The following is a 26,210-nucleotide window of genomic DNA, read 5'->3' on the forward strand; positions in this document are numbered from 1 at the left end:
AGAGGGCGAGAAGACGACGGAGGCTCGCGCGCGCCAAACTCGCGCAGTTGGCGGTCAAGGCGCACGCGCACCTCGGTCGCAGCGACAGCGGCACACTCTTGCGCCGTGATGAGCTCCGACATGGCGTGTCGAGCAGACTCTGCTGCAGAGCGCGCGAAGCAGGAGAACGTCGCAGCGAACAGAGAGGGGGGGGGACAGAATAGCCGCGCACGGTCCGGGGAGGTCCGGCGGACGTTTTGGTCCGTCGAGCCTCCTGTCCGACGAGCGAGACGACGACAGGAGAGACCGACAGACGTCAACAGACGCCGAGGAAGATCGAGAGACGCGGACGAGAATGTTCGACGCGAGGGGCGGGAGAGGCCCGAGCGGTCTCAAGCGCCAGTTGGCCGGGCGCGCCGGCGCCGCCGCGAGAGACAGAAGCAGAAACTGGCAGTAGCGAGATTGCGCAGCCTCTCAGGAGAGTACTGAGGTGCGAGAGATAGACATTTGCGACTTCGGAAGGCGACGTGAACGAGAAGGCCGAGGAGGGGTACGGGGTGGAACGACAGGGAAGAGGTCACAGGGACAAAGGGAAGGAGGTGCAGGGGCGATAAAGAATGAAGAGGGAGGCGGCTGCGTCGACAGAGCTCACTCGAGCGAGAACCCGAGCGTGTTCTCGACGGCGAACGTGAGCTTCTGCTCGAGCCTGCGCGAGGGACGTCGAGCTCGTCAGGCCACACGGACGTCGTCGATACAGAGGGGAAGGAGAGAGGCACGGGGACGCACATGTCGTAGGTCGGGTACGGCGCCAGCTCGAGGCGGTTGAAACAGGTGTGGCTCTTGGGGAGCTGCGAGATGTCGCCGCTCTTTTCGAGCGTGAAGCGACGAGGACCTGCGTGCGCTCGACCCGTCAGGTTCGGCAATCTCGAGGTTTAGTAGAGAGAGAGGGAGAGGACGGACCGTCCGAGCCTTGCAGGTCCTTGAAGCCGTTGACCGGGACGCGGCTCGTGCCCGTCGTGAACTGGAGCAGGCGCGCCTTCTTCTCGAGGTCCCACGTGCCGACGACCTGGTACAGCGTCGAGGTCAGGATCTTGTGCTCGATAGAGCGAGAGAGGAAGAGAAAGAGGGGGCGCACCTGCCAGAACCACCGCACGAGCTGGTCGTCCTTATGGAAGCCGCGGTAGTCGGTGTGCTTCTCCCAGTCGGTGAGGTCGAGCTCGCTGACGCCCGAGACGATGAGCTGCGGACGAGGACGACGAAAAGGGCAAGGGAGGAAGGAAGGCAAGGTCAGGACGGCGGTCCTCAAAGTCGAGGGGGAGAGGAAGAGGCCAAAGCGCGAACGCACCTCGAATTCCTTCTCGTCAAACACCTCGAGCTCTTTGAGGGGCACGATCTCGCCGAGGCCGAGCTTGAACGCCTCGAGCTGCTGCTCGACCCGGCCCTTGAGGCGGTGCTGGCACAGGAGCTGGATGTACTCGTGCTTGTTGTCCTCGGTGATGGCGATGTCGGCGCCGCCGGGCACGAGCTCGGTCGTCTCGAGCGTGCCGAACGACTCGTGCTGGGCCGTAAAATCGAGCTCGATGACGTCCGTGATGTCGTTCTCGCTCATCCAGGTGAGCGACTGATGCATCTGCTGGTCGATGACGGCCATGTCCTCGAGCCCGATCGTGCGCCCGAGGCACGTCTTGTAGATCGCCGTCGAGAAGTGAACGTCGAGGAACCGGCGGTGAAAGATGGCGAGCCCGACGCAGCGACCGACAAACTGGACTGCGCAACGAGCGAGGTTCAGTACGACAACGACGACGACGACGGCGAGAGCGACGGCAGGGAGAACAGCGAGACGTACAGTACGACAGGTGGTCCTCGTTGATGCTGCTGTTCGGGTTGACCTGCAGCGTGTAGCTCGTCTTCTCGGTCTGCGCGAGATGGGTCACAAGAGGTCAATCGCGCGCTCGGACCGACCGGCGACAGTGAGAGGTGGTGACGCACCGGCTCGAACAGGCAGTAGCTCGGGTTGAAGATCTCGTGCGACAGCATGAAGAAGAACTCCCTGCGAGGTGCAAGAGCGTCAGGATCTCATCCTCAGAGTCGGGCGAGCGAGCAGGGACGCACCTCGACACGCCGCCAAAGTCGACACCCTCCTCGCCCTGGAACGACACCATGAGCCTCTTGCGCAGGTCCTCGCCCGAGTACTTCATCATCTCGGCGAACGCGTCCTCGAACAGGTGCTCGCGCCGGACGATGATGCGGCAGCCGCCGCCGAGAGGGCGCAGGGCCGGCTGCGACCGGAAGTAGATCTGCGCATCGAGAGAAAAGAGTAAGGGAAGTGGGACGGGAAGAGGGAGAGGGAGAGGAGGACGCACGAGCTTGCGGCGGAAGGCGCGCTTCGACTGATCGCCCTCGACGGACGACGACGGCAGACGTGGGTCGTCCCACGAGGTCGTCTTGGTCTGCGGACGGTCAAGAGTGTCAGTAGGCGTCGCTGAAGGATAAATTGAACGGCGAGGACGGACGTTGTGGTCGACAAAGTAGGCCCGGCCGCTTCTGCGCGAGGGCGGAGACGAGGTAAGCGTGCGGCAGGCAGGGTAGAAGGGAAACGAGTCGACACACGAAGGTGTCGTACGCCTCTCCCATCCCGACGGCAGAGGCCCGAGCTGCTCGTCCGAGACGTCGAGCTCTGCCGCCGGGTCCACCCTCGAGCTCGCCTGCGTCCCTCCTGCCGCCGCTGCCGATGACCCGACCGCCCCAGCCTCGCCCGTGGAGCTCGACGAACCCTCGACTACCGCACCCGCCGTCGTCCCGGCCGCCGCACCCGTGCCCGTCCCGACCGCCTCGCCCTCGACCTCTTCGACGCCCGCCGCAGCGAGGACAGCCCGCCTCGCGCGCTCCCTCGCGCGCACGAGCGCCTTGCGCGGGTCGTGCCACGTCGTGCGCCGCCCGACGTGGTCGACAAAGTACGGCCGGCCCGTCGGGCTCGTGCGCGCCTCCCACCCGTCGGGGAGCGGGCCGAGCGCGTCGGGGTCGCCGTGCGGCGGCGCCGGCGCCGGCGAGGGGGCGGCTGACGAGGCGGCGCCGGCGGGCGCCGAGGTGATGCCGACGCCGCTCGCCGTGTCGAGCGCGTCGTCGATGCCGATGACGGTCGCCGCGCCGCGGCGGTGCTCGGCGAGCGTGAGCCGGCGCTGGATGCTGCCGGCCGAGGCGGCGGCCGTGCCCGAGTCGATGCGGGCAGAGGGTCCGTGATGAGGGTGCGGCGCGAGGTGTGTCGCGGCGGCGGGTCGAAGGTGAGAGGGGAGGAAGGGCTGGGCGGCGCCGGCGTAGAGCGGGTCGCGTGCGGCGGCCTCGGCGGCGAGCGGGTACGCCGGCTGAGCACGTGAAGGGTGCATGTAGGGCAGCGTCGAGCTTGTCGAGGCCGAGATCGAGGCGGGCGCGGACGAGCGCGGGTGCGGCGGGCCGTCGCAGCGCAAGTGGAGGACGAGCTTGCCCGAGACGGCGACGTTGCCCGACCCCTTCTCGAGCGGGCGCGAAAGGTGCACTGCGACATCGAGAACAAGGTCAGTCGGTCGTCGGCGGAAGAGAGAGGGTACGCGAGAGACCGAGACGCACCGTCGCCACCTTTGTCGGGCGGGAACAGCTCCCACAGGTTGCCGAGCGTCACCTCGCCGAGGTAGCCCTGTGCGACGGGAGTGTCAGGATCGTTTCGTGAAGCCGAGAGAGCGAAATGGGGCGCACCTGGCCCTTCTTGTTCCACTTTGCCTGGTCGTGGATGCGGACCCTGCCCCACGCACCCTCCTCAACGTCGACCTCGAAGCTGGCCGACGTGGCCCAGAACGGCGAGGTCGTGGTCGATAGCGTCGGGCCTTGGTGGGTCGCGTAGGGCTGAGCCGAGACGGTTGGGCGGGTCGAGGGCGAGTAGAGGAGGAGGAGAGGGAAGGGCGACGGGAGCTGGAAGACGTCGCGCTTGATGAGGTCGTCTGCGCGAGGGCATGTCAGCTTCTGTGCGGTACGGTAGAGTAGAGGGAGGCTGGCGCACCTGCGTTGGTGACTGCGCTCGAGGTGGACGAAGATCAGGACGACGACCTCGGGGGAGGGGAAAGGGAGCGAGCGCACCGGTGACCTTGACCCTGCGGACCCTGCTGCGCGCGCAAGGGAGTGTCAGTCTGTGCTGCGGTTGCTGTACCGCCTGACAGAGAGAGGGAGAGCCGAGGAGGCGCACCTCGCGGAGTCGGCTCGGTCGAGAGAGACGGACGGCGAGGCGTGGCTCATGATGGCGAGCTGGTGCGAGGTGGCGCGTGGGGTGGGGCTGACCGCAGTGCCCTTACCGAGCAGGCTGGCGGGCGGATCAGGGCGCAGAGGGGTGTGGTGGAGAGGCGAGGCGAGGTGCGGACGAGAGCTGAGCGCGCCGGCGGGCGGGAGGTCCGCGGCGGGTGCGGGCGAGCTCGAGAGGCATGGCCGGTGTCGAGTGAGCTCGTTCGAGTGGCTCGAGTGCAGCACGAGTGAGCCCGCGTGTTGTGGTCGCTGAGCAAACGCGGTCGGACCGGGACGACGAGCGAGATCGAGCCGGGTCGGTTCCTCTCTTGCTCCCACCGACTCGCTGTGAGCACTGCTGCCACTGCACAGCTGCAGCGCACCCTACCCGCACATGGAGTACCTCGCAGACCAGGGCCCGGCCCAGGACCCGTACCGCCCCTCCATCTTCGAACTCGCCGCTCAAGGTGCGCCCCTCGCCTGCAGCAGCCACACGCACCGTGACTGACTCGTTCCCCCACTCCCACAGACCAGCTGAGAGACCTCCTTAGCCCCGTCGTCCGCTACGTCCTCTCGGTGCGCCCCCCTCCCCCCTCCTCCCCACCTCTCTCGTCCGGCTCACCGGCTCACCTCTCTCTCGCGCACACCGCAACAGGTCTTTGCCCAGCGACACCCGCGCTACCTCCTCCGCATCGTAAACCACCACGATGGCCTGTTTGCCCTCGCCATGTGGTTCGTCGAGCGCCACTACCTCGTCGCCCACGGCGGCTCGTTCACAGAGACCTTTTATGGCCTCAAGCGCCGCAAGGTCCTCGGCAGCGGCGGCGGCGGCGCACGCGAGGAGCGCACAAAGGCCGCCTTTGCGCTCACGGGCAAGAGCGACAGGCTCGGGAGCAACGAGGTGACCGGCAGCCTCGTCTTTCTCGTGCGTCCCCTCCCTTTCCCCTGTCGCCGCCCCCGTCAACCCGGGCTGACCGCCTCTCGAGCCTCGCAGGTCCTCCTCCCGTACCTCAAGATCAAGGCGACCGACCTGTACGAGCGACTCGGCGGCGGCGTCGACGCCGACCTCTTCTCGTCGCCCTCCTCACCCTCGTCGTCCCCGCTCGCCATCCTCCGCAACTCGTCCCTCAACCCTTCGCTCCTCGCCCGCCTCAAGCTCGCGTCGCAAGCCCTGTTCAAGCTGTCGTACCCGCACGCCAACCTCGTGTGGGAGCTCGTCCTCCTCGTGTACAACCTGCGGTACCTGTTCGGCCGCAGCCCGTACTGGCGCCCCTGGTTTCGCCTCCTCGGCATCGAGGTCCGCCGCATGGGCCAAGAAGACTATGTGCGCCCCGAGCTTTCACTCCCTCGTCGACCCGCAGGCCCGTCGCTCACCTCGCCCTGCTCGCACCGCCGCCCGCAGGAACGCCTCAACTCGATCCCGACGCCCCTACAGCGCCTCTTTGCCGCGCCGCGCAACTCGCCCCCGACGACTCGCCCTCCCGTCCTCACCATCCTGCGCCGCCTCGTGCGCCTGTCGCCCGCGCTCGCGCTCGACTCGCTCCGGCTCGTCCTCCCGCTCAGCATCTTTGGGTTCCGCCTCCTCGAGTGGTGGTACTCGCCAGCGGGCGCGTCGGGCCGACTCGGCTCGGGCAGGAAGGCGGGCGCGCAGCCGGCGCTGCGGGCGCCACCGCCGCCTCGACCTAGGGGCGCAGCAGCAGGCGGCGACGAGGGCAAGGAGGACGAGGAGGTTGCGGCGCGAGGACAGTGTGTCGTGCACGGCGGCAAGGTCGAGAACCCGACGGCGCTCCCGAGTGGGTGGGTCGGGTGCTACCGGTGCCTGCGCGCGCTCGAGGAGGAGGTCGAGGACGCGGCGCTCGGCGGGACGAGGGGCAGCGGGCGCCTGAGGGACCCCAAGACGGGCGAGTGGGTCGAGGTGGGACGGCTGCGGCGGATCATGGGGTAGCTGAAGGGTGCAGTGCACGCGTGACAGCTTGCCCGAGCGGCGAGTGCGAGAATTTGCGAGAGGGACGAGCCGGTCGAAAGCGCTGCGGGCTCGAGCGCGCTCCGAGCTGCGTCGGCTTCGAGCTCGCTGGCGTTCAGAGCGGTCCTTTCGACCCTTGCAGTTGTCGACGACCGCGCGTTCAGGCCAAGGAGGGTGACGAGGAGGACGTGTTCGACGCCATGGGCAACAAGATCGTGCGTCCCTCTCCCTCTCTCCCTCTCTTTCTCTCGTAGGAGCAGCACTGACTCTCTCGACGTGCAGGACGCGCCCAAGAAGGTCAAGAAACCGCCAAGGGTGCGTCTCCCCTTTTCCCTCCTCCTCCTCCTCGACCTCCCTTTCGTCCCGGACCTCGTTCTGACGCTATCTACTCGACCGGCCCAGATGCAAGGAAGGCTAAAGGCAGCCGCGACACGTGCCCTTTTAGCTCCCAGGGCAGAACGAGAGAGAGAGCGGCAGGCCGAAAAGCGAGAGAGCGAGGAGAGGGACCGAGCGGCGCTCGACCCGGGTCCGAGGTGGCTTCCTGCTCGGAGAGGGCAAGGTACGGGGGAGCTGGTCGAACAGGGCGGTACCCCGGACCTTGATGAACTGGCTGGCTCCAACTGGCGTGCGGCACCGTTCCTCGCGCAAGCGAAAGAAGCGAGAGAAGCGCGAGAACAGCAGGCCCGAGCGGCGACGACCGACAGCTGTCGCAGCTTGAGCCTGCGTTGCTCGCAGACGACGAGGGAGAGAGAAGGCAAGCGACTGGTAGTTGCAACAGAGGACTGCAGGAGGGTACGAAGAACGACAAGGGAAGAGGGCGAGAGGGCGAGGAGGGGAGGAGGTACAAATCGGCTCGAGGGAGGGGTAACACAGGGCAGTGCGGCGACGATTAGGTGGCTAGGAAAATAGACATGGGAGCTGGGATGCGAGAGGTGTGCGAGTGCAGGCCCGAGACGCGAAAAGGGAAAAGGGGAAGGTCGGGAGGAGGGGGAGGAGGAGGTCGAGGCGAGAGGCGCTCAACGGGGACGAGTTGCGCGACCGGCGCGCTAAGCTCCTCGCTCCGAGCTCTCTCGGCCGCCTTGACCGGATAGCGGGCCATAAGGCCCTGCGAGCCCGCCGAGCGGCGCCTGCATGGCGCCGTACTTGGCCGGCGGCGGCGGCGGCGCGTACATGCCCTGCGCGACGCCGTACGGCTGCTGCACTGCCGCGAGGTACTGCGCTGACGCGTACGGGTAGGCGTGCGGCTGCTGAGGCTGCGGCGGAGCGTACTGATAGGCCGAGTGGTGAGGCGCGCCGGCCGGGTTGTACAGGTGCGAGTAGTGCTGCTGGGCGGCCGAGTTGTGCGGTGCGGCGACGTGCGGGTGCAAGGGTGAGCCGGCCTGGAACGACGAGGCCGTCGACGACGAGCCGTTGCTGAGCCTGTGCGAGGGAGAAGGGGTCAGTGCGCAAGTTCTTGAAAAAGGCGGGGCAGGCGACGACGACGACGACGACGACGACGGCGAGTGAAACTCACGATGGCGGGTGCTCCCTCTCGCTGCCGGCCCTGCTGCCGGGTCGAGCGTAGGGGTCGTACGGGTGCGGCGCGCCCATGCTCGGGTGAGACGGGTACTGCAGGTCGCCGACGCCGGCGGGCGGGTAGGCGCCGTAGCCCTGCAGCATGGCGTGCTGCTGTAGGTGCGGCGACGGGCTATGCGCGGGAGGACGACCCTGCGACGAGCTCAAGGCGGCGTAGTGCGCCTGCTGGCGCTGCTGGTGCTGGTGCTGCGCCGTCTCGAGCGAGTCGAGAGCGGCCGTCGAGGCGACCTGCTGCTGCGGGTGGACGTCTCGCTGCTGATGCGGGTGCTGCTGCTGCGGAGCATGGTGCGGCTGTGGCTCGGGTTGAGGCTGCGACTGGGCCTGCTGGCCGTTGGCGAAAGGCGAGGGCAGGAGCGCCGAGATGCTCGGGAGCGAGATCTTGTTGGGCGTGAGCTGCCCGGCGTCGGGGAGCTGAGGCGTCGAGACGGGCGGGTACGACAGGGGTCCCGGCGGGTTGTAGCGACCGCTCGACGACGGGTCCTGGTGCGGGAGGCCGACGGGCTCGGGGCGGTGGCCGGCGTGCGGCGGCGACGGCGGCGGCGGGGCGTACGGGTGCGGCGCCTCGCCCGAAGCCGGACCGTATGCCGCCGCATAGGCCGCGCCACCATACATGTCGCCGTACGAGAGCGCGTGCGGCGGCGGAGGAGGCGGCGGGGCCATTCCGGCGGCGTACAGCTGCTGGTGCGCCGCGAGCTGCGACGTGTACTGCACGTGCGCGCTCTGCTGGTAGTAGCCGAGGGGAGGAGGGGCGGTGGAAGGGTACTGGGGCGGCGGGGCGAACGACGGGTAGGCGTTGCCGACGGCGGGCGCAGGTTGAGGTGGTCGCGCGACAGGATACGGCGCCGCGCCGTACGCGCCGCCGTAGGGCTGCATGGGCGGAGGCTGCGAGTGTGGCTGCATCGGGCTGCTGTGCGGCGGGGGCTGCTGCTGCGCCGCCGCCGCCGCCGCCGCCGCCGCCGCCTCCTGCTCGGCTGCTCGTTGCCGCTCGAGCGCCTGCTCGGCCGCCTCGGCCTGCTCGCGCGCCTTCTTGTCGGCCGCCGTCTGCTTCTTCTTGGCCGCCGTCACCTTCTTGGGCTTGACCTCGCCGTCGGCGCGCCGTCGCGACGAGCCCTTGTCGGCGACGGGACCGTCCTGGAGGACCATGCCGGCGTCCTTCTGGCGCTGCTGGGTCGAGACCGACAGCTGGTTGTGCAGCGCGACGAGGTCGGCGATCGTCTGGGCGTTGCGGTCGGCCTGCTCCGAGTGCACGGTCGCGGCGTGCTGGCGGACGTTGTCGAGGCGGGAGAACTCGCGCCCGCAGTGGCACTTGAACGGCCGCTCGCCCGTGTGCTTGCTGCGAGGGGGCAACTGGGTCAGGTTGGGTCCGGTCGGGCGAAAGAGGGAGACAGGGGACGCACCGGACGTGTCGCGCGAGGTGCTCGGAGCGAGTGAAAGTCATCTGACACTCGCCGAAGCCGGTGCAGCGAAAGAGCTTGGCCGGCTGCTTCTTGAGCTGGCCCTGCGACAGCTGGCTGCCGTCCTCGTCCGATGCCGACTTGTGCTCGAGCGGCGGCTGCTGTGCGGGCGGCGGCGCCGACGAGGTCGAGGCTTCGAGACCTGGCGGCGGCGGGAGGAGCGACGAGACGAGGGCGTGGCCGTGGAGGAGCTGGTGCTGGTGCTGCTGGAGCGCGTGGTGGTCCAGGGGCTGCGCCATGTCGCCAGAGAGGTGCGGCACGAGTCGGGCGATCGACGGTGGGCGCGAGGGGAGGAGGGCGGCAGCGCCGCAAAGTGGCGCGAGGGGAGGCAAGGCGACGGCAGCCAGCTCTGCGCGAGGGTCGAGGGGTGGGCGTCGGCAGGCGAGAGGGAGAGTGGTCGTGGGCCGCACAGGCGACAAGTGGGCGAACGCGGCGAGGGACGAAGGGGGAAGAGGGGGGACAGCCGACGGAGGGTTTTGATCAGGGACGACCGAGGGCGCGCCTGAAACGAGGGGCGGAGAGGGGGAGGTCCACCGGGGGCGCAGAACGAGCCTCGAGCGGACCAGGCACCGCTCAAACTCCCTCGCGAGGAAAGCGTGGCCGCCGCCGTCCCTTCCCTCCTCAGCTCGCCCTCGCTCGTCTCGTCAAAGGTCGCTCTCCAGGACGGGCAGACACGCAAAATGAACTCGGCTCGCACTCAGAGAGTACAGCCTGCTCGAAGCGGGATACCCAGCTTGCCTCGCGTCGAGTGCGCACGGGCCCTCCTCTCCGTCGAGCGCGCGCTCGTCCAGCTTCGCACTCGGCAGGTGTGTCGACGAGACTCGCGCACGCGGCTCTTCCTAGCGGTCGATCTCTCCGCCTTCTGCGACGTCCACGCGCTCGGCCTCGGAGCCACGCAGCAAATCGCGTGGCAGCTCACCTCGGCGAGGCGGTCGTCGTCGAGGAAACGACCGTGACGCGAGTTTCCGCTGGCCGACCTTGAGCCAGAGTCCGGCTCGTCAGCGTTCTTCGTTCTGCTGCACGAGCGTCACCTTCTCCCCGTACCTCCATCGCGCTGCTGCAAGCCCGGCTTCGTCCGCGAGCAAGCACGCTCGAGCCGCGTCCGGCCTGCTTTCTCTCGCTCTTTCTGCGCGCTTTTACGTGCGAGGGCTGCGCCTGAGCGTGCTCGCAAATGACGGCTGTTGGTCAAGGGAGGCGAAGGAGCTCGCGCGAGAGGGAGAAAGCCGTCCGCGCTCGGGAGGGGTCCGGGCACGAGGAATCGCTCGTTCGCTCTCGTCCTGCGACTTGCACCGCTCTCTGGGGCCATGCCGGTGAGCGAAGCACTGTCTGGCTTCAGAAGCTGGATCGCCACCGAGCGCGATCGTGTCAGTGGCACGGGCCCAGTCTCTGCCTCTCGTCGAACTTCTCGCTGCGCGGCTGCCGGTGGTCGCGCCTCCTCGCGGTCTGGCTGCTCGCTTGGTCAGGCAGGTTCTCTCGTGAGACCCAGAAGGGCGGCAAAGAGCACTGGATATCACGGCCGCTGCGAGAGGAGAGGGCAAAACGGGTGGGCCGACGTCGCCGGAGGCGACGACGGCCGCGAACGGTGGGGAGACAAGCTACAACTAGGGAGGGGGAAAGGTAAAGACGGTGCGGGCTATGCGAGGGGAGAGGCGTCTAGAGGAAGGGGGGTAGAGGGAGGACCGGGAGGGAAGGGAAGGGTCCACCGCGACGGCGACGACGCCGCTCAGTCAAATCCTGCCTCGTCGTCACTGGGCAGCCCGAGCTTTTTGCGCGCCATCCGGTCCTTCTTGGCCTTGCGTGCGTCTATTCCGGTCGAGTAAATAGCGTCAGAATGAGGTCCGGGACGAGAGGGAGGTCGAGGAGGAGGAGGAGGAGGGAAAGGGGGAGACGCACCCTTGGCGGTCGCCTTCTTGACCTTCTTGGGCGCGTCCTGCACGTCGTGAAGAGTCAGTGCTGCTCGTACGAGAGAAAGAGAGGGAGAGAGGGACGCACGATCTTGTTGCCCATGGCGTCGAAGACGTCCTCCTCGTCGCCCTCCTTCGGCTGGTCGATGCGCGGGCCGGCGCCCTGGCCCTCGACCCAGTTGTGGCCCGAGGCCGTGAGGTAGCCGTCCTTCATGGCCCACACCTCCGTGCAGATCGACTCGGAGAACTCCTGGTTGCTGCGGGCGGCGAGGAAGGGTTAATTTTCGGGACGACGACGGCGACGGCGACGACGGCGAGGTGCGCAGGGACGTACTGGGTGATGACGAGGACACCGCCCTCGTAGTTCTTGAGCGCCGAGATGAGCGCAGCGAGCGACTCACGGTCGAGCTGCAAGGCGAGAGAGGGCAAGGTCAGGTTCGAGTCTCGCGCGACGACGACGACGAAAAGGGGCGACGGCGACGCACGTAGTTGGTCGGCTCGTCGAGGATGACGATGTGGGGACGGCGCCAGGTGGCGGCGGCGAGGACGACCTTGACCTTCTGGCCACCCGAGAGACCGCGCATCGTGTTGTGGGTGGTGAACTCGGGCTCGAGACCAAAGTCGGTGAAGTGGGACTCGATCTCCTTGCGGACGAGAGGGCGGAGAAGACCGGCCTTCTGCGCCTCGCGCGAGTCGACCTCCTGGACCTGGAAGGGGAGGAAGAGGTTCGAGTTAGGAAGGCCGGTTTTGGGGGGTCGCCGACGACGACGACGACGACGAGGACGACAGGAGGGACGCACCTTCTTCTCGAAACCACGGCGGATGAGCTCGTCACGCGGGAGCCACAGGTTCTCGGACGACGAGAGGCCCTTGAACGAGACCTCGTACTCGAACGACTGCTTGAGCTTCTTGCGGGCCGTGATGTCGTCAATGGTGCGCTTGACGCCCTCGACGACGACGGTCGCGCCCTCCTTCATCTTGCGCTCCTCCTCCTCGGTGAGCTTGCGGTTGGCCTTCTCGAGCTCCTCGATGTCCTCGCCCGTCTGGTAACGCTGGAGCATGTACTCGAGGGGCGTCTTGTCGAGGTGGTGGTCGATGTGGTGGAACGCGTGCTGCGCGACGTAGCCGATGACCAAGTTGGGGTGGCGCCAGACCTCGCCGCCCTTGTTGGGCTCGGTCTCGCCGACGAGGAGCTTGACGAGCGTCGACTTGCCCGAACCGTTGGGGCCGAGGACGGCGACACGCGACGAGAGCGACACCTGGAGCGAGATGTCGTACAGCTGCTGGACGGGCGACGTCGGGTACTGGAACGCGACGTGGCGCATCTTCATGAGCGACTTCTCCTTGGTCTTGACACCGTCGAGAAGAGGAGGCTGTGTGGGGGCAGGCAGGTCGTCAGGTCCCCTGATCGTCTCGAGTCGAGGACACAAAAGAGGAACGAGAGAGACGCACAGCCGGGAACTTGAAGTTGTACTCCTCGAGCGGGTTGAGCTCGAAGTAGGCCTTGGCCTCGGGGACGTAGCGGACAAAGTCGTTGAGGTTGCCCGGGTAGCGCTTGACCTTGAACTTGTTGAGGTGGAGGACGTCCGAGCAGACGTTGTTGAGGAAGCCCGAGTCGTGCGAGACGATGATGGACGTGCAGGTCTTGAGGCCGCACAGGTAGTCCTCGAGCCACTTGACGTTGACGACGTCGAGGTGGTTGGTCGGCTCGTCGAGGAGGAGGATGTCGGCCTCGAACAGGATGGCGCGGGCGAGGGCGAGCTTCATCTTCCAGCCGCCCGAGAGCGAGCCGATGGCGGCCTCCTGGCGCTCGCGCGTGAAACCGACCTGCTCGAGGACGTCGCGGCACTCCTCCTCGGTCTTGAGGATGCGGTCGTCCTTGAGGACGAACGAGATGATCGAGTTCTCGGTCTCGTCACCGTCGACGTCGTGCTCGACCATGAAGGTGCGGACGACGTCCTTGGACGGGAAGCCCTCGACCTGGCCGTTGTCGATGGCGCGCATGAGCGTCGACTTGCCGGTACCGTTGCGACCGCACAGGCCGTAGCGGTGGCCACGCTTGAGGCGGAGCGTCGCCGTGTTGAGCAGGATCTTGGCGCCGTAGGCGAGCGAGAACGTGCAGTTGCACAGGTCCTCGCCCTCCTCCTCGTCGGCGAACGCCTCGACCGTCTCGCCCTCGTCCTTGGCGAGCTTCTGGAGGAGGTCGCGCGCGACCTCGATGGCCGAGTTGGCGCGGATCGTCTCGGGGAGCGCGAGCGAGATGTACGGCACAAGGCCGGACTCCCACTCGGTCTGCTCCCAGCAGCGCGCCGTGCACAGGTTGCCGACGAGCGTCGCGATGAAGTCGACGAGGGGCGACGACGCGTCGAGCTTCGAAGCCGGGTCGACCTTCTTGATCGACTCGACGACGGGGCCGGCCGACTGCTCGGCGGTGACGACGCGAGGCGGCGGGAGGTCCGAGCCGTCGCCGGTGCAGTTGGCGGTCTCGCGGAGCGTCTTGATCGCCTTGACGACGACGCCACGGGCCTCGGGGTCGCCGACGGTCTGCTCGACCTTGACGAGGCCGGGAAGGAGCTTCGGGACGAAGGGGCGGACGACGTGCTCGTTGTCGACGAGCTTGGTCATGTTGTCGATGATGACGGCGACCTTGCGAACGGTCGACGTGAGCTTCTCGGTGAGACCGCGCTGGAGGAGCGGCGCCATGAGGGCGAGCGTGGGCGAGTCGACCTCCTGGACGAACGTGGTGGCGGCAAGGAGCTGGATGGTCTTGACGGTCTCCTCGACAGGGTTGATGAGGCAGTTGCTGTACGCGGGAGAGAGCGCGAGTCAGGACAGATCCCACGAAACCGAGGCCCGAGCGGGCGGCGAGAGAGAGAGAGAGAAGGGCACGCACATGAGCGCCGGGATGAACTTCTCAATGTCCTTGTTCGACACGAGCGAGCACAGGGTGGTGAGGGTCGAGCGGGCGGCCTTCTTGACGTCCGACTTGGTGTCCCAGATGGCGTCGGTCATGGTCGGGATGATGTCGGGCATGAGGCGGGCCATCTGCTCCGGAGCCGAGACGACGAGCTGGTTGACGATCTCGAGCGAGCCGGTCTTGACCTGCCACTTGCCGGCGGTGCGGATCTGCTCGAGGAGGATCGGGAGGAAGATGGGGACGCTCCACGACGACGAGACCTGGACGACCGACTTGACGGCCTGGACAGCGGCCTCGCGGACGACCTTCTCCTTGTCGGCGAACGTCTCGGCGACGATGGTCGGCATGAGCTTCTCGTAGAAGAACGGCTCGACGGCGTTGCCGAGGCCCTGCTCGACGAGGATCTGGAGGAGGTCGCAGGCGGCCTCGCGGACGCCGGCGTTCTTCTTGTCGGCGAGACCCTTGAGGATGGCCGAGGCGACACCCTCGCGGACGAAGGCGTGCTGCAAAGCGCGGAAGGAAAGAGGGCGAGAGGATCAGTCGGGACATTCTCCTCGTCGACCTCGTCCTGCACTCGGGAGGAAGGAAGGCGAGACTCACGGGACCCTCGACCTTGATCAGGTCGACGAGCTCCTTGGCGGCGTCGACACGCGAGGCGCGGTCCGACGAGCCCGAGAGGATGGTGGCGACGTCGGTGCGAGCGTCGGCCGAGGTCGGGACCTTGCCGTGGTCGAGCTTGACGTCCTCGGCAGAGATGTGGGGAGCACCGGGGGCAGACATGGCGGCAGAAGGCATGCGGTGGGGTGCGGTCTGTTGGCGGGATCGTGCGAGGTTGGGCGGAACGTGGCGACGAGGGGGAGGCGACGGCGACAAGGTTTGTGCGGCGAGAGAGTGGCGAAATGGCGGCAGGGGGGCAAAGCGCTCGGTCAGCTCGGTGCGCAGGAGGACCAAGACGTCGGAGAGAGTGCACGCACGGAACTAGAGAGAGAGAGTGCGAGTCGAGGAGACGATACGCCGAGTTGCGAGCCGGAGCGACGAGAAGTGCTGGCTGCGAGGAGGGGTGCGAAGTGCGGTGGGGCGCGCTTCTTTTCGGGTTCCGTAAAGGAAGTGCTGGGGGAGGATAGCGAGCTAGGAGCTGCTGTGTAGAGGCCTGAGCCGAGGGCGGGGAGGGGGGGGAAAGGAGAGAAGAAGTTGGCGCCGGGTGCGGGTGAGCGGCCGCCGCCTCTCACTGGCGCGCGCGGTCCTCGTCGAGCCTCTGGCAGGCGTGCGGAGCGAGCTCAGGCTTTTCTCCCTCGCGCGCGCGCGTCCCAAGTCTCGACCCCGTCGGCCGCCTCGCACGCCTCTGGCTTCCGGTCTCGGAAAGTGCTTTCGACGAAACCGCTGTCGCTTGACGCGCGACGAGGAGGAGGGCAGGACCAACCCTCGCGCGCTTCGGCCGCCACTCGGACCTCTTCCGCTCCTCCTCGCCTCATTCCCTCGCTTTGCTCGGCTCCGCACCTTCTCCCCAAGTCCTCGCTTCGCTCGCGCTTCCTCCGTCGTCGTCGCCACAGCTGCTCTGGAACGCCGGCTTGCCGCCGCTGTCGAACCGGCCCCTCTCCCTCGACGTCGCCGACCGTTTCTGTACCGTGCACGGTCCCTCGGACGGTCTTTCCAGGGCTTCTCTCGAGTTCCCGTGCTGCGCTTCGCCTCGCTGCACGCAAGTCGAGCCTGCTGTGCGTCTGCAGAATACATCTCGTTGCTCGCTCGACAGCTCTAGATCTACAACTGCTTCGAGTCGCCGACCTCCTCGCGAGCGCGGTCGACGAGCCGCCGAATCTTTTCGACAAGGTCGAGCACATGTCGGTCCTCGGTGTTGGGGCTGCCGATGGCGATGCGGACGCAGTTCTTGCCGCCGACCGTCGTCGGCGTGAGCATGAGGCTCGAGTCCTCGTTGGCGTGCCGGACCACGCTCGCGTTGAGCGCGTTCTCGCGCTCGAGGCGGGCGGCGACGGCGTCGGGCGTGTCGCTCCTAGGGGTTGCGGCGGCGAGGCTGACGACGCGGAAGACGACGAGCGAGAAGCGCCGGGGCGTGAAAAGGACGACGCCGGGCACGCCCTTGTCGGCGTCGAGGAGGGCGCGCTCAAAGACCTCGGCGCGCGAGATGAGCTGGCGCAGGTGCTTCTGGAAGCCGGTGACGCCGTACGAGCGCAGGGCGAACCAGATCTTGAGCGACCGGAAGCGGCGGCCGAGCGAGATGCTCATGTTGCGGTAGCTGCGGGTGCGACAGGTCAGGTCACTGACCGAGGGCGACGTCGAGAAGAGAAGGAGGAGGGACGCACTCGGTGACGAGACCTGCTGAGGCTTGAGCGGTGCGGAGGAAAGGCGGCGTGACGTCGAGGGCCGAAGTGAGGAGGGCCCGGTCGCGGATCCTGTCGACCCGGAAGGCAAAGACGGTCAGGGACGTCCAGGTTCCCGCACGAGAGGGTCCGAGCGCGAAGAAGTCGCCAAGGCGACGCACCACAGGCAGTTGGCGTCGAACGTGACCAAGCCCGACTTGTGCAAGTTGCTCGAGATCCTGCGCGAGGGACCGAGCGCTCGACGGTCAGGCCTGCGTGAGGGACACTGCGCACTCGACGAGAGAGAAGGGACGCACGAGTGGACCTCGCCGCCGGCGCAGATAGCGCCCTCGCCGACGTCGTCGGCCGACTGCGGCGCCCGAGCGTTGATGGCCGACAGGAAGGTCTCGTCGTGGCACTCGGGGAGCGAGAGGAAGACGCCGCCCCATGCGGCATCGATGTGGAGGAAGAGGGAAGGGTAGTCGGCGGCTGCACGCAGAGCGAGAGGTGAGCCGGCTGCATCGACGAGAGGAGCGAATCGGGGACGCACTGACGGCCGTGATCTCGCCAAACTTGTCGACGGCGCCGGTGCTCGTCGACCCGAGAGTTGCGACTGCGAAAGGAAGACGTGTGAGCGGGTCCTCAAGGACGAGAACGAGAGAGAGAGTGACGCACTGAGGATGAACGGCTTCTTGCCCTGACCCTCGATCTCCTCGAGCGCCGTGCGCAGCCCGTCTCCCCTCAAGGCCCAGTCGTCCTCCTCCTTGGTCTCGATGGCGACGAACTCGATGCCGAGGATGAGGGCCGCCTTGGCCGCGAGCGAGTGCGTCTGCGTCGTGGCGACGATGACGAGCTCGGCGAACGGCGTGTTCGGGTGCAGGCGCAGGTAACGCTCGCGAGCGGCGATGCAGACGGTGAGGCACGACTCGGACGCTGAGCCCTGCGGACCGTGCGGACCGTGGAGGAAGTGAGTTAGTCTCAGTGGGCGGAAAGGGGCTCGACAAGAGAGGGAGAGGGACTGAGCGCACGTTGATGACCCCGCCGCCGACTTTGCCCTCGTTCTGCCACGTGTCGTCGAGACCATGCAGCTTGGCGACCCAGTCTGTCGCCTTTGACTCGAGCTCGGTGCATGCGGGCGAGCACAGCCAGTTGAACCTGCGGCGGGCCCGACCGTCAGTTTCGTTCGAGACCTCGAACATGCGAGCGAGGAGACGACGCACCCAGGATTGCTGACGGCACCGGCGTACATGTCGGCGAGGATGCACTCGTAGGTCGTCTGGGCGAAGGAAAGGAGGCGAGGGTCAGTGCGCTCGGCGAGGAAGAGACTCGAGGAGGGCGAGGGGGGCGCACGTTTGCGGGGAAGTAGGCGTAGAAGTTCGGGTGCTGCCAGTGCGTGATGCTGTTGAGGTCGAGATGGAGGTCAGCGGTCGGGAAAGAAGGGAGGATGCGAGGGAGAGAGAGAGAGAGAGAGACGCACCCGGGCAGGATGACCCGGTCAAAGTCCTTCGAGATGTTCTCCCATGGCTCTCCTTCTTGCGGCGCCTCATCTGTATGTCGAGAGAGGTCAGGTATGGTTCGACTTGAGACGAGAAGGAGCAGGGCGCACCGGCGATGAGGCGAGCAATGTCGCCCGGCTGGACCTTTGGCACGACGTCGTAGCTCTCGAGGTTCTCGAAGTAGTCGCAGATCCTGCGGGCGACGCTTGTCAGCACCGGTGCGAGGTCTTGGGCGAGGTCGCAGTGAAAGGGCGGGCGTACCGATCGACAGCGGCGTAGCCGGCCTTGCGGAACCTGCGCGAGAGAGAGTCAAGGTGAGCGACGGGCGCAAGGTCGAATCAAGGGGAGAGTGGGGCGCACTGCTCGCGGTCCATCGTGACTAGAGACCTGGTGGTGCGTGCAGGTCGGAGCGAGAGGGCGAGGGCGAGGGAGAGAGAGAACTGCGCGAGATTCGGTGGGGGCGGAGAGAAGGGCGGCGGATTGCAAAAGAGGGTCAGCCGGGGTTCGCGCTTGCATGGGGGAGGAGGGCAGGACTCACAGCGTACGGGAGCGCACAAGCAAAGCAAGCAGCAGGTGTCGAGAGCGAGAGGAGGGACACCGGACGAGCGGGCGAGACGACGACGAGGACGGGCACCAACAGCTCGCCTCCTCGCGACAGGGGCCGCTCAGAGGCTCGACAGGACAGCCACATGCCGACTGCGGCACCCTCACGGCCAGCCGCTGCGCTTCCTGCGCCCGCGAGGCGGCTCCTCACCTCGACGAGCCGCCATCGCCGAACATGGCTCGTCTTGCTCGCCGCTCTCGTCGCCTGGTTCTGCGCCCAAGCTCGACGTGGCCCCAAATCGGCTGCGCAGCCTCGAGGCCCAACGGCGCACAAGTCGCACGGGGCGGCTTTGCGCGACGACGACGTCGGTACCCGCACCTCGTTCCCGCCGCTCGACGACTTGCTCGACAGAGCCAGGCTGTGGCCCCCAGACCTCAGTGCGTCCTGTTCCCTCTCCCCCCTGCCACGGACCGCCCCGCGATGCCGCCGAGCAGACCCGCCGAGGACGCGCCCTGACCCTCTGCCCGCACGCTCGCAGACAAGCCGCTCTGCGACCTCAAGATCTACGTGAGCTGGCCTGGCGACGACAAGCATATGCTGTACACGACGCTGACCAAGTTTGCTCCTGCAGGTGTACGACCTTCCGCCCGCGCTGCGCCTTCCCGACAAGACGGTCAAGCAGTGCCGCTGGTCGGCGTACAACTCCGAGCTCCTCCTCCACCAGCTCCTCGTCGACCCTACCGCCCACGCGTCGACGACTTCGCACCCGCACAACACCCTGTACACGACCAACCCGGCCGAGGCCGACTTCTTCCTCGTGCCGCTGTACCCGGCGTGCTTCCTCTTCGACTGCTGGGTCAAGGCCGGCTGGACCAAGACGGCACGGTGCGGCGTCGACGACACGTACATCGAGCCCGTCATGCGCTACGTGCGCGAGGCGCACCCGCACTGGAACGCGTCGGGCGGCGCCGACCACCTCCTCGTGCACCCAATGGACTTTGTCGACGGCTACTACACCGAGACGTCGCGCGCCGCCATGAACGCCTCGACGTACCTCGTCACGGTCGGCGACGTGCGTCCGGCGCCGCTCGGCTCCTACTTCCGCTCGTTCCGCGACCTCGTCATCCCGTCGTCGACCCACCTCCTCAACTCGTACAGGGTCAACCCGCTCGACTACGTCGACGAGGCGGGACGGCCGCTCGTCGAGCCTCGAGGAGCGGCGAGCCCGCATCGCCGCGACAACGTCGACCCGCCGACCGTCGAGATCTTCTCGCCGTCGCCCGAGCCAGTCGAGGCCGGCCTACGAGGGCTCGCTCGCTCGCTCGTCCGCCTCGTGCGGCACGTTCTCGGCCTCGCGCACGTCGCGAGGCTCGAAGCGCGCACGACGCTCGCGATCTTTCGCGGCGGGCTCGGCACGGCGGCCGACGGCGAGCGGTACTCGCTCGGCATCCGCTCCCTCTTCTTCCCCTCGGACGGCAATACCTCCACCCCACCCTTCTCGTCGCACGTCCACCCGGGCTTCTCGTCCCTCCCTGGCTTCGACATCGCCGAGTGGTCCGACAACGACGACTACGCCCGCCGCCTCGCCCGTTCGCGCTTCGGCCTCGCCCCGCCGGGCTACACGCTCGACACGACGCGCATCTACGAGTACCTCGCGTTCGGCGTCGTACCCGTCTTTGTCGGCTCGGGCCGAACCGCAGGGCAGGTCATGCCCTTTGCGCGCGACGTCGACTGGAGCAGCTTCTCGCTGTCGGTCCCGCGCGAGCGCGCGCACGAGCTCCCCGAGATCCTCGAGCGCGTGACGGACGCCGAGTACGACCGGCTACGGAGCGCGGTGTGGGACGTTGGGCGGAAGGTGGTGCTCGAGGGACGCGAGGGCAACGTGTGGCGCCTGCTCGCGCGCGACCTGTGCCGGCTCAAGCGCAAGGGCGTCGCCGCCGGCCCCGAGATCGCCAATAACTGAGCAGGTCGACGCTCTGCGTCGTCATCGTCGTCGTCGGCTTGGCGAGGGCGCTCAAGCGCCGTCGGGCCGAGCGCGTTGTCGAGGTCGCCCACGACTCGTCCATCTTCCCTGACCTTGTGCGTCCTCTCCTTCCTCTCGATTTCCTCCGTCCTCATCCTGATTCTCGCCCCAAATAGACTCGACGGGCATAGATACCCATGCCGCCTGTCGGCCCTCTCGACAAGCAAGGCCCACGCACGGCTCGCCGAGCGCCTGACGCCGTCGGCTTCCTCTTCTTCCGCCCGACCTCAGTAAGCTCTCACTCTCTCTTTGGTCCTCTCTCTCATGGTCACGAACATCCTGATAACCATACTCGAGTCCCCCTCTGCAGCTCGGCGCTCGGCAACGCTCTCGACCCGCCGGTTGCCAGCCTTCGCAAGTTCGAGCTCTCGCGCACGGCGCTTCCTCCACCAGCTTCGCCGTCGCCGGCCCGCAGCGGTCGACGGAGCTCAGCAGGGTACCGAGGGCGCTCTGTCTTGACTAGATGCCCGTAGTTCGCCTTGGCAATCTCATCTCGCTCTCGAGGCTCGTTCTCGACGGCGACGACCTTATTCCCGAGCACTATCGGCTTTTCCTTGAGAGATCGTGCACGAGGAGAAGAAAGCACAGTCACTCTCGCGACGCAGACAGGTGCAAGGTCGTCACATTGCCAACCGCTCGAGCTCGCCCTCGACCTCTTCGAGCACCCGGTCCAGGCCGTCGAGCCACCGCCACTCCTGCTCCTCCCTCGCGCAAAAGTCATCGACGAGCGGCCGAACCTGCGAAATTGCGTGTGAGTGTCTGGCGACGAGAGAGAGAGTGGGCGAGGAGAGAAAGAGATCGAGCGAGAGGGGCGCACGCACCTGCGAGACGACGAAGGCGACCGACGGACGCACTTCTGGCGGGACGGGCGGCCAACGAGAGCGACGAGCACGCTCTGCCAGTGTCGAGGTCGACACGTCGAGGTTGCTGAGCGTGTTGAGCGTCATGCGCCAGAAGGTCGGCCAGCTGCGCGGGCGAGAAGGTTCGTCAGGGCCACGCTTGACTGGGAGAGCTCGTTCGCGTGACGCGCCGTGCGCTCAGAGAGATCGAGAAAGAGAGACAGGAGAGGGAGAAGTGGGCGCACCTCCACCCCTCGCTGCGCTCGACGAGGCCGTCCACCGTTTCCTCCCACTCGCGCCGCCAGCCGTCCTCGCCCTTGCCCTCGCGCCGCGCCTGCTCGACGAGCATGTCCCGCACGTCGTCTACTGCCTCTCGGCACCTCGCCGCCTCGTACGCGAGCGCCGAGTAGACGGCGGGGAGGATGTGGCTGTTGAGCCAGTTGTGGTTGAGCGACAGGGTCGGGTGCGACAGGTTGTGAACCGAGTGGAACCAGCCCGAGGGTCTGCGAGGACGCCAAAGAGGTCAATCAGATTGCTCTACGACCTAAACGTGTTGAGAAAGAGAGAAGGGAGGCGCACACGAAGATCGTCTCGCCCGCGGCTTGCTCGACGACGAGCATGCCTTGAGCGCGAAAGTCGGCCTTGAGGACGTCGGGCCACGCGTCGCAGTTGACGCTCGAGCCCTGGCGCTCTGCTGCGACGATGAGGGGGCGCAAGGAGGGCGTACAGGAGGGCGGGAAAAGGTACCACCGCTTCGAGCCGTAGATCTGGGTCGAGATCGAGTAAGACGAGTCTGCGGTGCAGGCAAGAAGGATGAGCGGACCCTTCTCAAAGCGCAGTAGCACATGCCGCCGAGGCGCCCGGCAAGGCGCATTTCGGGCGAGAGGAGGGAGGGGACGCACAGATGTCGCGGTGCAAGGGCGTGAACGTGTCGCCTCCTCCGACGTACTGCGCGCACGGCACACAGAGTCAGTCGTCGCACAGTTTCGCAGTCGAAGAGAAAAGAGGACGCACCACGAAGCGAAAGTCGTCCCGCCGCCCGGCGCCCTCGTCGCCCTCGTACTCGTTGAGCCAGTCGTCGAGGCAGACGTCGGGCACCTCGTACACCTCGTCTCGCACGCGCTCCTTGCCCTTGCCCTTGACGTCTCGCTCGCCCGCACGAAAGACCGCGAGAGGAAGGTGCCAGTCCTTGAGGTACTTGGCTCGCCCGTCGCCGCGTCGCCAGAGGTGGAGGAGCGAGGCGAAAGTCGACGGGGCGGGCTCGTCGGCGACAGGTGCGAGGTCGATACAGGTGACTTCGAGTGCGCCGTACTGGTCCTCGAGGTGATTCCAGTCGAGGTTGCCGTGCTTGTCGAGCCAACGCGAGAGGAGCGGCCAGCGCTCGACGAGGGTGCGAGGGAACAGGCAAGGGGTGTTGGGCAGGAGGTGGTGCTGTCGAAAGTAGGTGTAGGAGCACTGCGCAGGCTCAAGCCTGGCCACAGCGGGCGAGCTCATCTGGCAAAGGCGGAGAGAGATGAGGTTGGCGACTTGAGGGGGCGACCACGACGCCGCGTCGACATCGTGGGCGGCGCACGAGGGTCGAAGGCGGTCGAGAGGTACTGCTGGCGCTGCAGACGGCGCGGCAGCCTCGAGCGAGGGGTGCGTGCGAGGTCGACCTCCTCGCTCACGGCTCGGGCGGTCGAGGAGAGCTGTCGCTCGGAGCACCTCGCGATTCCACTCACTTTCGACTCGGGCATCGTGAAGAGGGACCCTGAAGAGATGTGTTGCAGATCCAACTGCGCAACGAGAAAGGGAGACTCAAGGAGGAGCGCGACGAGAAAGAGTGAAAGGCCAACGATCCTTTGCAGCGCGCGCACGCTGTCCAGCTGGGGAGGGGAGGGGGTATCTGTCGCGCGAGACCATACTGCGGGGTAACGGCACAACCGTCTCCTCTTTGCACGGCCGCTCGACGAGGAGGGAGAGGTACACAGAGTAAGAGGGAGGCAGGCTCGAGTGGCTGCTGCGAGGAATGTGTGGGAGGGGAGCTGTCGTGAGCGAGGGGTCGTCAAAGGGGGAGGGGGACTAGTCGTGAACAGTAAACGGCATCGTGAAGGAGAAGAGAGGGGAAGGAGGGAGAGAGGGGATGGGGCAAGGGGAGCGAGCGCGGCGCTTTACGCCTTGGGCTCGCAGGTGCCCTCGGACGTCTGGACGAAGCCGGTCTGGCACGAGCGGACGACGCAGCCACCGCGGAGGCACGAGACCGACGACGCGCCGACAATCTCGAGGCAGTTGACGGCGTCGCCCGACGTGTTGCAGCCGCCGCACTCGGTGACGTCGTCGAGGCGGACGCACGAGAAGTCGCCGTACGAGCCGACGGCGCAGGTGCGCTCGTCCTGGGCGCACAGGTCCGAGAAGACGAACTCCTCGGCCGTGCGGCGAGCGAGCTGCGACGGCGACGGGCCGTGCGACATGGACGGGCCGTGCGACGAGGTCGTGGTCGGGTGGCCGGGCGAGGTCGTCGCGGTCGACGAGCCGTGGTGCGGGCGGGTCGAGTGGCTGTGGTGGCCGTACGGCGAGGTCGTCGACGACGACGAGCCGTGGTGAGGCGGCATCGACGAGCCGTGGTGGGGACGAGTGTGGTGGCCGTACGGCGAGGTGGTCGTCGAGCCCTCGGGCATCGTCGTCGGGTGCGCGTGGTGCGGGTGGTGCGACGTCTTGTGGCCGCTCGGGTGGTGGGGCTTGGACGAGCCGTGGTGGCCAGTCGACGACGACGAAGCCGACGGGTGCGACGGCGACGACGAGCCCGAGTGGTGCGCGCGCGTGTGCGAGAAGTGCTTGTAGGTCCAGGTCGTGGTCGTCGCGGTCGGCTCAGACGGCGAGTGCGACGTCGTGTGGGCGTTGTGCGGGTGGCGCGAGTACGAGGTCGAGATGGAGCCGTGCGGCTGGGTCGACGAGCCGTGCGAGCCCGGGGTGGTCGGGTGGACCTTGATCGGGGCCGACGTGCCGATGTGAGCGCGCTTGGCGAACTTGATGCACGAGCCGCCGGGCGTGAGGAAGTAGCCCTGCGCGAGGAGGAAGGCGGGACAGTCAGTCTCTGTTGCTGCTCGACGGTCAAACGGTGGCGAGGATCGGGACGTACGTCGTCGCACTGGTACGAGCACTCGACGGTGGCGACGTCGTCGGGCGACGAGCCGAGGAAGTCGGCGTCGGTCGCGACGCAAAGAGCGCGGCCGTTCGCCGGGGCCTGGCACGGCGAGAAGTTGTCGGCGTCGTCCTGCGCGGTGTCGCTCAGGGTCAGTGTCCGGCCTCGAGAGGAACAGTCGAAGAGAACGAGGGACGCACCGAAGCGCAGCCGCACTTGGCCTCGCCGTCGATCGTGACGATGCCGGTGGCGCCCTTCTCGGCGTTGAAGCACTCGTCCTCGTCGACCGTGACCTTGTTGACGACGGTCGCGGTGCAGTCACTGCGTGTCGTGGGTGTCAGTGTCCTGTACGCAAGGAGAGAGGGAGAGAGAGGAAGGAAGGGAGGGACGTACGCGCCCGAGCAAGCCTCGACGTCGCACGACGCCGTGAACTGGTTGGTCTTGAGGTCGAGCGCCGAGTTGCAGACAGCCTGGCCGGCCGCCGACGACGGGCAGAGCTCGAACTCGGCGAGGTTGTCCTGCAGGGAGAGGGAGGAGGCGTCAGGCATCGCTCAATCAACACGGCCGAGGACGCGTCGCCGACCGACCGGCGGCTGCGAGAGAGAGGGACGCACCGAGACGCAGCCGCAGTGAGCCTCGACGTCGCCGTTCGAGAGGGTGACCTTGCCAATGCCGACGAGGCCGCCGAGAGCGCCCGACGACGCGCCGGCGCAGGCCGAGTTGGGGAAGGCCGAGTGCGAGACGGCGGCGGCGCGAACGGCGTCGGCGGAGAGGAGGGCAGCAGCCGAGAGGAGGGTGGCGACGCGGAGCATGTTGAGGGGGATGAAACGAGTGACGAGTAAGGCGTAGAGCCACGGGAGTTGGACGAGACGGAGACGAGGGAAGGAGGGAAGGGGAAACGCCGACTAGGTCGAACGGGGTGTACTCCTTGCTGTGGTTGTCGAGGTCGAAGAGAGAGAGAAGACGGTCGTCGAGGTCGGTGGTCGAACGAGCGTGCGTGAGGGAGGCGAGCGGTATGAGGAGAAGGGAGGAGGGGAGGAGGGGGGGACGAGGTGAGGGCGGGGTCAGCCTCATTGTGTGCGCCTGTGCCTCGGCCAAACACTCCACGCGCGCGAGAGAGTTGAATGTTTGTCGACGCACCGAGGGAGCACTCGAGACGACGCGTCGAGGTGCGCGCGCCCCCAGCATTCCTCCACCGCGACGGAACCTTGAGGCCCACCTCGCACCAACCACCGCTCGCCACCTGCACAAAGAGCCGCACATCGTCCCCTTCGACGCTCGGCTCCGCAACGCGAGCTCCCTTGGCGAGAGCCGGCTCGTCTCGCTCTCCTCGCTCCTCGCCCCGGCGGCGTCGTCGAACCTGCATCCGCATGGGTTCAGCTCGTCTCGCTTGCGCTCGCCGGGTGTAAAGAGAGCGTGGACGCACCTTCTGCATCGCTGCCCCTTGCTCGCCGCCGCTTTCGCCGTGCGCCGAAGGATCTGCTGGCTCGGCCGCGTCTCGATCATGGTGCTTGAAGTGGGCCGGTCGATGTGGGCAAGGGCGGTCGCTCTGCGATGGCGGCTGCGGCGCGTTCACGCGCAGGCAAGCTCGCCGCGATCATGTCGTCTTGACCCGGCCGGTGGCCGAGGCGGAGGAGGTCCGACAGGTCGGCGCGGCTGATGAACTTGGTCGAGGAGAAAGGGGGCCGACGGCGGCACTGGGTGGGGCGTCGACTGTCGCGGGAGCTGCAGTGCACAGCTGGTGAGGCATGGCCGCAGCAGGAGCGGCCCGCGCGAGTGAGGCGAGGTGGGAGGGGAGCGCGCTCGCTTCGCTCGACCGTTCGCCGGCATGCTGC

The 26,210-nt window shown here is 67.3% G+C and overlaps 8 protein-coding genes across 8 annotated transcripts; 2 read left to right on the forward strand and 6 right to left on the reverse strand.

The window, feature by feature from the left end:
• Window positions 1-627: 627 nt before the first annotated feature.
• Window positions 628-3,362, reverse strand: RHOBADRAFT_35425 (uncharacterized protein; the record flags this gene model as incomplete). The annotated part of the gene is made up of 12 exons (XM_018413272.1): window positions 628-685; window positions 766-871; window positions 940-1,045; window positions 1,115-1,219; window positions 1,325-1,746; window positions 1,826-1,895; window positions 1,969-2,029; window positions 2,092-2,276; window positions 2,343-2,429; window positions 2,493-2,520; window positions 2,590-2,636; window positions 2,823-3,362. The coding sequence occupies 12 exons, from the start codon at window positions 3,360-3,362 to the stop codon at window positions 628-630; spliced, it is 1,815 nt and encodes a 604-aa protein (XP_018271746.1).
• A 1,219-nt stretch (window positions 3,363-4,581) lies between these two features.
• RHOBADRAFT_35428 (uncharacterized protein) lies at window positions 4,582-6,198 on the forward strand. The gene is made up of 5 exons (XM_018413273.1): window positions 4,582-4,691; window positions 4,754-4,800; window positions 4,880-5,149; window positions 5,219-5,548; window positions 5,660-6,198. The coding sequence occupies exons 1-5, from the start codon at window positions 4,619-4,621 to the stop codon at window positions 6,167-6,169; spliced, it is 1,230 nt and encodes a 409-aa protein (XP_018271747.1). The 5' UTR covers window positions 4,582-4,618; the 3' UTR covers window positions 6,170-6,198.
• A 910-nt stretch (window positions 6,199-7,108) lies between these two features.
• On the reverse strand, window positions 7,109-9,455 carry RHOBADRAFT_52734 (uncharacterized protein; the record flags this gene model as incomplete). Its single annotated transcript, XM_018416484.1, has 3 exons — window positions 7,109-7,606; window positions 7,701-9,095; window positions 9,160-9,455. The coding sequence occupies 3 exons, from the start codon at window positions 9,453-9,455 to the stop codon at window positions 7,234-7,236; spliced, it is 2,064 nt and encodes a 687-aa protein (XP_018271748.1). The 3' UTR covers window positions 7,109-7,233.
• Window positions 9,456-10,939: 1,484 nt separating this feature from the next.
• Window positions 10,940-14,817, reverse strand: RHOBADRAFT_13841 (uncharacterized protein; the record flags this gene model as incomplete). Its single annotated transcript, XM_018412162.1, has 9 exons — window positions 10,940-11,019; window positions 11,110-11,146; window positions 11,209-11,377; window positions 11,455-11,528; window positions 11,606-11,827; window positions 11,921-12,493; window positions 12,573-13,923; window positions 14,014-14,540; window positions 14,638-14,817. 9 exons carry the CDS (start codon window positions 14,815-14,817, stop codon window positions 10,940-10,942), a joined length of 3,213 nt encoding a protein of 1,070 aa, XP_018271749.1.
• A 934-nt stretch (window positions 14,818-15,751) lies between these two features.
• Window positions 15,752-18,288, reverse strand: RHOBADRAFT_35429 (uncharacterized protein). The gene is made up of 13 exons (XM_018413274.1): window positions 18,209-18,288; window positions 18,110-18,142; window positions 17,959-18,041; window positions 17,830-17,899; window positions 17,703-17,751; window positions 17,573-17,628; window positions 17,381-17,507; window positions 17,028-17,292; window positions 16,903-16,965; window positions 16,670-16,841; window positions 16,535-16,591; window positions 16,356-16,445; window positions 15,752-16,288 (listed from the first exon to the last, which is right to left on the reverse strand). The coding sequence occupies exons 1-13, from the start codon at window positions 18,220-18,222 to the stop codon at window positions 15,796-15,798; spliced, it is 1,572 nt and encodes a 523-aa protein (XP_018271750.1). The 5' UTR covers window positions 18,223-18,288; the 3' UTR covers window positions 15,752-15,795.
• Window positions 18,289-18,537: 249 nt separating this feature from the next.
• On the forward strand, window positions 18,538-20,744 carry RHOBADRAFT_49552 (glycosyltransferase family 47 protein; the record flags this gene model as incomplete). Its single annotated transcript, XM_018415256.1, has 5 exons — window positions 18,538-18,829; window positions 18,931-18,959; window positions 19,024-20,471; window positions 20,532-20,645; window positions 20,726-20,744. The coding sequence occupies 3 exons, from the start codon at window positions 18,538-18,540 to the stop codon at window positions 20,353-20,355; spliced, it is 1,653 nt and encodes a 550-aa protein (XP_018271751.1). The 3' UTR covers window positions 20,356-20,471; window positions 20,532-20,645; window positions 20,726-20,744.
• Window positions 20,745-21,019: 275 nt separating this feature from the next.
• On the reverse strand, window positions 21,020-22,869 carry RHOBADRAFT_52737 (uncharacterized protein). The gene is made up of 6 exons (XM_018416485.1): window positions 22,269-22,869; window positions 22,157-22,202; window positions 21,834-22,047; window positions 21,500-21,757; window positions 21,237-21,381; window positions 21,020-21,152 (listed from the first exon to the last, which is right to left on the reverse strand). The coding sequence occupies exons 1-6, from the start codon at window positions 22,746-22,748 to the stop codon at window positions 21,036-21,038; spliced, it is 1,260 nt and encodes a 419-aa protein (XP_018271752.1). The 5' UTR covers window positions 22,749-22,869; the 3' UTR covers window positions 21,020-21,035.
• Window positions 22,870-23,000: 131 nt separating this feature from the next.
• Window positions 23,001-25,399, reverse strand: RHOBADRAFT_52738 (uncharacterized protein; the record flags this gene model as incomplete). The annotated part of the gene is made up of 5 exons (XM_018416486.1): window positions 23,001-24,295; window positions 24,373-24,507; window positions 24,576-24,696; window positions 24,769-24,893; window positions 24,990-25,399. Coding segments are annotated over 5 exons (1,788 nt in total), but the record flags the coding sequence as incomplete, so codon positions are not given.
• Window positions 25,400-26,210: the final 811 nt, after the last annotated feature.

The sequence above is a fragment of the Rhodotorula graminis genome (genome assembly GCF_001329695.1).
Source record: "Rhodotorula graminis WP1 unplaced genomic scaffold RHOBAscaffold_5, whole genome shotgun sequence".
Taxonomy (NCBI): Eukaryota; Fungi; Basidiomycota; class Microbotryomycetes; order Sporidiobolales; family Sporidiobolaceae; genus Rhodotorula; species Rhodotorula graminis.